This window comes from Quercus lobata, chromosome 7, assembly GCF_001633185.2.
Source record: "Quercus lobata isolate SW786 chromosome 7, ValleyOak3.0 Primary Assembly, whole genome shotgun sequence".
Lineage (NCBI taxonomy): Eukaryota > Viridiplantae > Streptophyta > Magnoliopsida > Fagales > Fagaceae > Quercus > Quercus lobata.
In genome coordinates this window covers 19,279,489-19,290,402 of record NC_044910.1, presented here as the reverse complement: position 1 = coordinate 19,290,402, position 10,914 = coordinate 19,279,489, and the positions used below count along the sequence as shown (strand labels likewise).

Genomic DNA, 10,914 nt, shown 5'->3' with positions numbered 1-10,914 from the left:
CTCCAATTTAAAATATAATTATATTTTTTTCTCAGTTTTCACTTTATATATATATTAGTATTATGCCCATGCGATGCATGGCTTAATTAAGAATCATGTATAAACTAAATAAAATAGGAAAACATTTTCAAATTTAAGTAAAATTAAATAATAAAATAGATAGAACAATTTATCATCAAATTTATTAATAATTGATTCTCAAACCATAACCACATGAATTAGATAAAACTTAATAAATTTAGGTTTAAACAAAAGACAAAAAATACACAAAACCTATTCAATTTGATGAAAGAAATTAGAGTAAACAGATATATAAAAAAATTAGTTCGAACAAATACATACTTGTAAGGTCGTAGGTAGAATAAGAGAAGAATAGAAGAAAAAAAATCATATAGTAGGTATTTATTATGAATTATTTGATATATATACACTCTACATTGAAGAAGTTGATATGAACAAAAAGTCTAATGTCAGTGGAAAAGAAGATAAGAACAAAATATTATATCTATTTTTTGAAAATCTAAAAAATATGAACTAATAATGCTAAAATTTATATATACGATATAATTTATGTTTTTTTCTTTTTTAGATTACCATATAATTTATGTTTTTTTTTTTTAAATATAAAAAATATTGATAATGTTGCTGTTTTTGGACGTGTAATAATATAATTTGTGTAAAAAAAAAAAAAAGAACAATAAGAACAATTATAATTTTGTGTCTATCCATGAGGTGTTTTAAAAAATAAGAAATAAAAAATAAAATTAAAGATTGATATTAGTAGTTGTATATGTGAACTATGATTGTTTTTTGTTTTCAAATTAATGTTGAGATGAACGATTAGTATGAAACCAAAATTCTAATCCCCTAGACTATTAGAACTCATAAATCATAAATGAAGTAGATCTCCTATTGCTAATTAAATAAATCACTTAGAAATTATAGATGAATTAATAATTTCTAAGTGATTTATTTTATAATATATATATACATAAATATATATATATATATATTTTTTTTATGTTGATGATGAAAGATAATACTTAAAATTTGGAATTTTCTTACAGATAATCCAAAAGAAGAAACGAGAGAAATGGAATTGGAATTGATCAAACCAGTTATAGAAAAAATTGAAGCAAACTTGTTGAAGCAAATAGGACAACAGATTGGCTATCTGATTCACCTAAATAGCAACATTAGGAATCTCAAAGATCAATTTCAGAAGCTGGATGAGAAAAGACGCGGTGTGCAATTAGGAATTGACGAAGCCAAAAGGAACGTAGAGCTAATCGCACCTGAGATTGAGAGTTGGGTATGTAAGGTAGACAACATCATTCCAGGTCTGCAGAGATTCCTTGAAGAAGATGTCAAAGCAAATACAATGTGCTTAGATGGATGGTGTCCCAATCCAAAGTCACGATATTCCTTGAGTAGGAATGCTAAGAAGAAGACTCTGGAAATTGATGGGCTTCTAAGGGATGCTACCGCATTTGTTACTAAAGCTTCCTATTCTCGTCCTCCACTGGGAATAGGATCTTTATCCATAGAAGGTATTATGGATTTCGAGTCAAGAACAAAAATAAGGAAAGAAGTCTTAGAGGCACTAAGAGCTGACAAGGACAACATTATCGCGATATGCGGTATGGGGGGGATAGGAAAAACAACAATGGCAAAAGAGGTAGCGAAAAGAGCAAAAGATGATAAGTTATTTGATGAAGTTGTAATGGCAGTGGTGTCCCAGAATCAAGACTTGAGAAAGATTCAGGGTCAAATTGCAGAGATGCTAGGTTTGAAACTTGTTGAAGAGAATTCACTTGTAAGAAAAGAAAGATTAATAAAAAGACTAATGGATGACAAGAGTATCCTTGTAATATTGGATGATGTTTGGGACGTACTTGATCTAGAGGCAGTAGGAATTCCTTATGGAGGACAGCAAAAAAGATGCAAACTTTTGTTGACATCACGAAGTGAAGAAGCCTGCATTCAAATGAAAGCTAAGATTTTTCCAATCAAAGTCTTAACTGAAGAAGAAGCGTGGAGTCTTTTGAGAGATAAGGCAGGTAATTGTACTGATACTCCCAATCTATGTCCAATAGCGAAGGAGGTTGCGAAGGAATGTGGAGGTCTACCTGTTACTATTATAACTGTTGGAAGAGCGCTAGAAGACAAAAGCAAGGTAGAGTGGGATGCTGCTCTTCAACAGCTTAAAAAGTCTATCCTGAAAAATATTCCTGGTCTAGATTCAAAGGTCTATTCCAGCATGGAGCTCAGTTACAATTATTTAGGAAGTAATGAAGCTAAGTCATGCCTTTTGCTATGCTGTTTATTTCCAGAAGATCATGATATTCCCATTGAATATTTGGTCAGATATGGAGTGGGACAAAGGTTGTTTAAAAGGATTGATAATGTGGCAGAAGCAAGAAATATAGTTCATGCAATCGTTAAAAATCTTAAAAGATCGTCTCTACTGTTGGATAGTGAGAAGGTAGAATGTGTCAAAATGCATGATGTTGTAAGGGATTTTGCCATATCAAAGGCAGATGAACTTGGTTTTCTGGTAGAAAGAGATAATAAAATGGAAGAACGGCCAGAGAAAGATAAATATGGACATTATAAAGCAATTTCCCTAATGTCTGAAGAAATGAAAAATCATCCTGAAGACATAGTGTCCAAAACTTGAGCTTCTGCAGCTATCATGTAGCAAACTTACTACACAGATGTTCCCAACCAATCTTTTTAAAGGGATGAAGGAACTGAAGGTATTGTCTATGCAAGGTATGTCCTTTCTATCACTACCACAATCAATCCGGGTTCTTGAGAACCTTCGGACATTGCATTTAGATTATTGTAAGTTCGAAGATGTATCTGCAATTGGAGCACTTAAGAAACTAGAAATGCTTAGCTTTTTTGGTTCTAGAATCAGGGAGTTGCCGAGAGAAACCAAAAATCTAAGTCATTTAAAGTTGCTAGATCTGTCAAAATGCTTCGATCTTCAACGAATTCCACCTGGTCTCCTATCAAGTTTATCTCGACTAGAAGAGTTGTATATGGGAGAAGTACTTATGGAATGGGAACCTACTGAAGGCAATAGAGAGGGAGAGGGATCCAACGCAAGCCTTGTTGAACTAATGTCTTTCTCCCATCATTTGATGGCTTTAGAAATTTGTATACCAAACCCCAAGTCATTCCCAAAAGACTTTCTCTTCAAAAATCATATGACAAGATTTCATATATCTACTGGTAATCTGATAAGTGGTGGGTTTTATAGGCCCCCCTTTATTGATCAATTCAAATTTCAATCACATGATTATTTGTTTGAAAACAGTTTGGTACTTTGGGGAGTTGACATGCGTGAGATTCCAGAGAGTCCGATGCTTCATCAACTCTTACAAAAATCTGAAATTTTAGAATTGAGGGAAGTAAAAAATTTTAAAAATATTCTCTATGAGTTAGACCAAAAGGGTTTTCAATGCTTGAAGGTTCTAAGAGTTCGTCATAGTAAGGATGTAGAATATGTAATTGATACCACATCAGATCAGACTCCACAATCTGCGTTCCCTATCTTGGAGTCACTAGAACTGTCTTATTTGGTTGAATTAAAAGAAATATGTCATGGGCTATCAAAATGCAGCAGTTTGAAAAATGTCAGATCAGACTCACAGCTTGCTTTTTTTGTCAACCTCAAATCTCTTTGGCTATCAAAATGCAGCCGTTTGAAAAATGTCTTTTCATTGTCCATAGCGAGAGGTTTGGTTAAACTCCAAGAGTTAGAAATAGAACGGTGTGATTACATGGAAGAAATTTTCCTCAAGGAAGGAGAAGAAGACGAAATGGCATTTGATAGGATCAAGTTTCCACAATTAACATCAATACGCATATCCTGTCTACCAAAACTCATTGGTTTTTGTACAGCTGGGGATCCTGCATTTAACATTTCTCATAAATTGTTTTCATCTAAGACAATCCTGTGGTTACTGAATTTAGAAAATCTTAAATTAAATGAGGCTAATTCACTAAGAGTGATATTTGATCTTGGAGGACTAAAGGTCGACCATGACTACCAAAGAATGGCAGTACTTGCTCAATTGAAAACTTTAGGCTTACGGAGTTTATCTAAGTTGACAGAAGTGTGGAACAATGTTCCACGAGGTGTTCAGGGTTTTCAAAACCTAAAATCTATTATAGTAAATAGATGTCACCGTCTAAGTTACTTATTCCCATCTTCTGTTGCAAAACTACTTGTGGAACTTCAAAGCATTACGGTAGATAAGTGTGATGCAATTGAAAACACTGTTCAAAGAGATGGAGAGGAAGATGAAGCAGATATCAGTGTGTTCCATAAAGTTACTTCCATTGACTTAATAGGACTGCCAAGTCTAGTGAGTCTTTCTGCTGGAGCTTATTCTTTTGCATGGTTATCCATGAAGAAGATCGATATGAAAAGTTGTCCTAAATTGAAAACATTTGGTTCGGAAATCTGGAGCCCAAGAAAGCAGAAGAAAACCAATAGGGATCGAAGCACCACCAAAAAATCCCAAGGGAGCACCTCAGTGAACAAAGAGGTATGTATCTGACTAAATAATAGTAACTTCTTTCCCTTAACATTAAAAGTTCTAGATTTAAGCACATATCCCAATGGTGCATTGCTGTTCTATTTGTTCATCTGCTCTATTCTTCATGCACCTAATATTGATTGCTTTTCTTAATTTTTCTTTTCTTTATGCACCTAAAATTGATTGCTTTTTAATTTGTGCATACACTCTATTTATACCCTCTTATTCCGTAGATGGTTATATTCATGTTTTGCTGTCAAGCCCATGGCTCCAAATAATTTTAATAGATCTAAAAGAAATGATTATTTTGATTATAATACTTCTTTTAACAGTACTTATTTATTTGTATCGTACTTTGACTAAGCTGAAGGATCCAAGAGCTAGTGATATCGACAATCCCTCAAAGATACAGTCACTTTTTCCATCACATATAATTGGGTGCTTAAAGAATCTAGAATCAATTGTATTAGAGGATTGCCAGTTGCTGGAAGTTATATTTCAACTTGAAGAACTAAATTTTGAGGAAAGTGTTAGAACCCCTTTCCCTCTCCCTTGTTTGTGTGTGTGTGTTTGTTTCTCAAAAAAAAAAAAAAAAAAATTGAGGAAAGTCAAGTAGCATCAGTTCTTGATCAGTTAAGAGAATTGAATCTATATAATTTACCAAAACTGATGCACATATGGAAGAAGGGTCCAGAAGGGATTTCAGGTTTTGGAAACTTGAGATTGTTAGTAGTATGGGGATGTAACAGTCTGACATATTTGTTCTCACCATCCATAGCAAAATTGCTTGTGATGTTAGAGGAAATACAAGTTACTAAATGTGAAAAAATTGAAGAAATCCTTATAAGAGCTACAGAAGAAGAAAAAGAAGAAAAAAATTTGTTCCACAAAGTGAACTCAATATTGCTTAGGGACTTACCAAATCTGAAGTGCTTTTGCAATGAAGCCATTGCTTTTGAGTGGCCATCCCTAAAGAAAATGATGGTAATTAGATGTCCCAATTTAAGGACGTTTGTTCCGTCCAATCTAAAGACACCTGAGCTGGAAGGAGTATATGAAGACATTGAATTCAAAATAAGTCAGTGGAAGGGAGACCTTAATGCCACCATAGAGCACATATTCAAAGGAAAGGTATGGCACATTCTCACCGCAATTATCTCACTAATGGAAGAATTTAACACTTGTGTGTAACCATAGAAGTGCATAATATGCCAATATTTCTGTTTAATTAATTAGCAGAAATTACACAACAGTTTAATTAAAAAGAAAACGGAAAGAAAGGAAAAACCCAATTTTCGAATACCAAAAAAATGTTTTGAAAAACAGTAATTTCTTCACTTCCGACAAATTATAGCATCACCAATAGTAAGCACTTTCATTTTTCTAGTTGCAAATATTATGATTACTTAAATCACATAAATACTTCTATTCATACAGGGAAAACAGGTAGATCACGAGACGTAGCAACAAGTGTAAACTGAAACCACTAAATCTGAGAAGGATATGTGTTGCCGGGCAAGGCATACAGGAGGTAAGCATATTACCTTTTTTTATTTATTTATTTATATATATATATATATATATATATATATATATATCAATTTAGTGTATCTGGTCAGAATCCAAAAATGCATAAAAATGAAAAACGCATACAACTTTTTTTTTCATATATATTTAAGGGACGCCATTTGAAATACTTTAAGCAAACGAAAGACCCAAGAAATATTTTTGAAAGAAGCAGATCATTAAATAGAAAATCATGTAGTGTCTGGTACGCTTTTTTCCTCCCAAGAAAGAAGATGCTAATTAGAACTACAACCTGTATTATGGGGGCTGAATGATAAAGAGGTTATATTAGATATATTATTCAATTGCTTCTGTACAACTTAGCCCCCAAAAAAGTTGCTATAGAGTTGCCAATTAAACAATTTTTTTTTTTTCCCTTGCAAGAGAATGTGGTAATGCATATATTACCTCAACAGTACATTGATTTCACTCATAAAATTGCAATCAATCAGGTCCTTTCGTTAATCCAAGCATGCTGGGAACGTTATTAATTGACCAGGGCATTCAGGTACTTGTCTGTGTTTTTCAATGCTTAATCAATCATTTCATTTTGTGAAAACTATCTAATTAGTGCGTCCACTTAAATGAAATCATCACTTCTAACTCGGATTTATAAAACTGGAAGTTTATAATAAACTTAATCTTTCCTTGCAGAGAATTGGAAAGAAGAAAGGAAAGAAATGGAAAGAGCTTGGTGGTGCCAATCAGACAACAGCTTGGTTGTAGGAATTCCTTATGGAGGCCAAATTATATTTATATACACGTGGAATTGATGGAAACCATAAAATGTCTCCAAGATATAGAATATACATTTTCTTGTTAATGAGGAATGCTCATCTCTGCATTTTCATTTTCACTATTTGGCTTTAACTTTTTCTTTATGATACTTCACTTTTTATTCTTTGACATTTATCACCACTAGTCGCAAACCTACGCAATGCGTGGGAATATACAACTATTTTGTGACATGGTATAATGTATGATTTATTCTCTAAAACTACTGAAGATATTATTTCTAAAATTATTTTTCATCTCTTCATCTTTACAAATATATCATTCTATTATTTTGAGTTTTTTTTTTTTTTTTTTTTTTGGGAAAAACTTAGATCCGTTTGATTGATATTATTCCATTATTGTTTTTGAGATAAAAGATAGAAATACTATTTTTTTTTCAAGTGATCTATATTATTCAAACTTTTGTATAGTGTGTTACATATGGTTCTTTTTTTCTACAACTAAAATTTTTAAGTTCCAAATTCTCATTCTCTTAAGAAGATTATCATGATAACCAAACCTCATCACCAATTTATGATTGATATTACTTAAATAATTTATATAGAGACATTCAAATACATAGTCATTTCACTTCTAAAATGTTAGGACATATGTGATTCACTTGTTAGGAACATATGTCACTATTTTATGTAATTGACTTATCATTTGATAAAACGCACTTTACTTGTATTTGGATAGATTTAGGATGTGTCTAAATACTTCAAGAAACCATGTTTCAAGATCAAGTGTTGAAGCCTTCAAGTCTGCCAAGAAAACAAGTTGAAAGTGCAGAGTTACTAAAGCTTGACAGCTAGCATGTGTCAAGGTTTAAGAAGCTGTTTCAGCCCCGTGGCTTGACAGCTAGCTCGATAGATGCTCGACAACTTCTATCTGTCGAGGTTTAAAGAAACAGAAATTCTTTTATGTTTTTCTTGGAATCCGTAAATGTGTCTTTGGACCTTCTTTTCTCCTAACCCTAGACATATAAAAGGATTGTTTTAAGGGCCGTCAAACAATTCACAAGTTGCACAAGCATTGAGCAAACTCTGTTCAAGCAAATTGTGACCAGAGACGAAATTCTTGCCCTAGTTCATCTCTTTCTCTTGAAGAAGTTGCTGTGTATGTGCACCATAGGGTTTTATGACCAAGTATCTTCTTGATCTTCATCGTGTGGATGAATTGAAGAACTTTGCAGCCAACAACCTTCTTAGTTGGTGATTGAAGTCGCGTATTGGGATTTGCGCAATTGGTTAGTCACGTATTGGGATTCGCGTAATTGGTTAGTCACGTACTTAGGAGCCGTGCATCAAAAGGGGAAACTGTCACTACAGAACAAGTCTAATTGGGTATTGGGGTAAGGGTTCAACTGTAGGTTGGTAAGGTACTTGGGATTCCTTTACTTGTAACTGCTTGTTGTGATAATAGTGGAGTTTCGGGAGTGCTGACCTGAAAATCACCCGGTGGGGTTTTTGCCGTTAAGTTTTCCCCATTCATAAACAAATCACCATGTTATTTATTTTCCGCTACATAATTAGTTTATTGGTGATTTGTTTGTGCTATCACACACTTTGCATGTTAATTTGATTAATTAATAAACTTGGCTAATTAATCAATTAATTCATCACAAGGAGTCAATTCGTTTTTGGCCTATCATAAAATATCTAAAATTAACTCAAACCAAAACTATAAGAGGGATAGAGAGTACATGTTATAAATAACTCAAAAAACACACTACCAAAGTTATTATCCAAAAGTAGAGACAAAAAAAAAAAAAAAAAAAAAATCATCAATCTAAAATAGAGTTGCCAGAAAGAATTAATAAGAGAGAGAGAGAACCATCACCTTTTTTGGAAGAGAATGTGAGACAAATAAAAAAATTATATAAAAGAAGATGAGTAGAAGAATATTCAAAAGAAAATGTATAGTTATAAATACCAAATTATCCAAGTCATACTATGTAATAGAATAACATTAAATCATTCTGTAATTTCATAGGATAATGTGTAACAAGCAAAAAAAATAAAATTAAAAAGATAAAAAATTTTAAATATAACCAAATCATATCAACCTAAAGTAGATTTAAACATAAAAATTCATCAATCTAAAGAATTAAACATCCACAAAAAGAAAGAATATATATATATATATATATATAGAGAGAGAGAGAGAGAGAGAGAGTATTCACCTCTTTGTGGAGCAAAATATGGATTGAATAGAAGAGAAAATAACAAATTTTTATAGTAAAAAAAAAAATTGGGAAAAAGAAGAGTCAAAATAAAAGGAAGATGAAGAAATGGAGAAATTGTAAGGTTAAGGTATAGAGTAGTAGGGAGATAAAAAGGAAAAAGTAAGTAAATGTTGAAGAAGGTGGAATTGTAATGGTCCCTGTCCTTTGATGTATGGTCATATTATTGATGAGACTAAACGATTTGGAAATGTTTTAAGAAGTTGTATGTTTCAACATGTTAGGCGGGATGGGAATAGATTAGGTTATAGTTTAGTTAAAAAAGCAGTTTTATCTGCAGATCTTGAGGTTTGGGTAGAAGAATTACCCAAGGACGTGGATGTTGTTTTCCAGTCGGATCTTCCTTGAGTTTGGCTTTTGTTTTGCTTTGTAGTTCGTTTCTTTTCCTTTAATAATATTTCGCTTACCTTTTTCTCAAAAAAAAAAAAAAGTGGCAAATTAATGAGGAAAAAAATAATTAAAAAGCAAATAAAATATTGAAAATAGGTTAATGATGTGGTGTTGATGTCGCTCAACAAGAGCGCAACAACATTAAACACTACGCTTTAGTTTTTAGATATACTAGTGTTTAACCCGTGCAATGCGCGGGATCATTTGAAATCTCATAAGTAGAAGAGAAATTTGGCCAATAAAATCAATTTTTAAAGAAAAAATTTGTTGCAAAATGTGTAAGATACGTTAGTTATCAATTTGTTTGTTTAATTAATCCAAACAATTCCATAATTCCATTTACCAAGAAATTATTATTACTATACATTCTAAAGACTCTCAGTCATCACAACCCAAACTTTGGTGGTATTTACAAAGGATCCTGAAAAATTACATTGAAATAAAATAGACATAACCAAAATACTCAAAACTAACTCATATTTCTTAGTTCATAACCAAATCAAAGGAAAAAAATAAAATAAAATTGTTACATTCAATTTCAACTGAAGAAAATGCTACTTGTGGAGGTAATAGACTCCCTTGAGATCATAAAATGGCAGATTTTGATGGAACAGTGCAGGTGAAACAGTGTGGACACCATCAACTGGTGTTGAAGATTCGGATGGATGCATTTTGCTAGCAGCAAAACTATACCTATTCACCAAAATGACTCAATACAGCATCATTTACATATCTAATCATCTAATGAGCTTATGCAAATAGCTGAACACACATAACTTAAAATAATGGTCAGCCTAGCAGGTAAATCTACTTTCTACTCAAATCTCAATACATCATAATTCTCACTTTTCAGCAACAGAACAAAAGGGGAAATGTATTTATTTTAATCATTTGATCATGCTGTTAAAAATGACAGCAAATCAAGTGTCAAAGAGAAAATATAATAAAATTGTACAATAGAAATACAACTTCACATTTTGAACTTTGGTGGTATTTACGGAGGAGCCTGACAAATTACATTGAAATAAAACAGACATGCCTTTTCACTATACAACTAACCCAACCAAAAAGCTTAAATCAAAACTAACTCATATTTCTTAGTTCATAACCAAATCAAAGGAAAAAAAAAAAAAAAAAAACTGTAACATTCAATTTCAACTAAAATAAATGCTGCTTGTGGAGGTAATAGACTCCCTTGAAATACTAAAATGGCAGATTTTAATTGAATTAGTGCAAGTGAAATAGACTGGGCACCATCAACTAATGTTGAAGATCCGGATGGATGCATTTTGTCAACAGCAAAACTGTACCTATTCACCAAAATGACTCAATACAGCATCATTTACATATCCAATAATCTAATGAGCTTATGCAGATAGCCGAACA

At 32.3% G+C, this 10,914-nt stretch overlaps 1 protein-coding gene across 1 annotated transcript; it reads left to right on the top strand.

The window, feature by feature from the left end:
* The first annotated feature begins 1,093 nt into the window (after positions 1-1,093).
* Positions 1,094-6,845, top strand: LOC115951712 (probable disease resistance protein At4g27220). Its single transcript, XM_031068866.1, has 6 exons — positions 1,094-2,557; positions 2,718-3,056; positions 3,480-4,562; positions 5,241-5,684; positions 5,991-5,999; positions 6,774-6,845. Exons 1-6 carry the CDS (start codon positions 1,094-1,096, stop codon positions 6,843-6,845), a joined length of 3,411 nt encoding a protein of 1,136 aa, XP_030924726.1.
* The last annotated feature ends 4,069 nt before the right edge of the window (positions 6,846-10,914 follow it).

Excerpts from the sequence above, each read along its gene's own strand:
- LOC115951712 (XM_031068866.1), top strand. The coding sequence starts at position 1,094 with ATGGAATTGGAATTGATCAAACCAGTTATAGAAAAAATTGAAGCAAAC. Across the intron at positions 3,057-3,479 it reads AAGAGTTGTATATGGGAGAA|GTTCTAAGAGTTCGTCATAG; the intron begins GTACTTATGGAA and ends CAATGCTTGAAG. Across the intron at positions 4,563-5,240 it reads GCACCTCAGTGAACAAAGAG|GGTCCAGAAGGGATTTCAGG; the intron begins GTATGTATCTGA and ends ATATGGAAGAAG.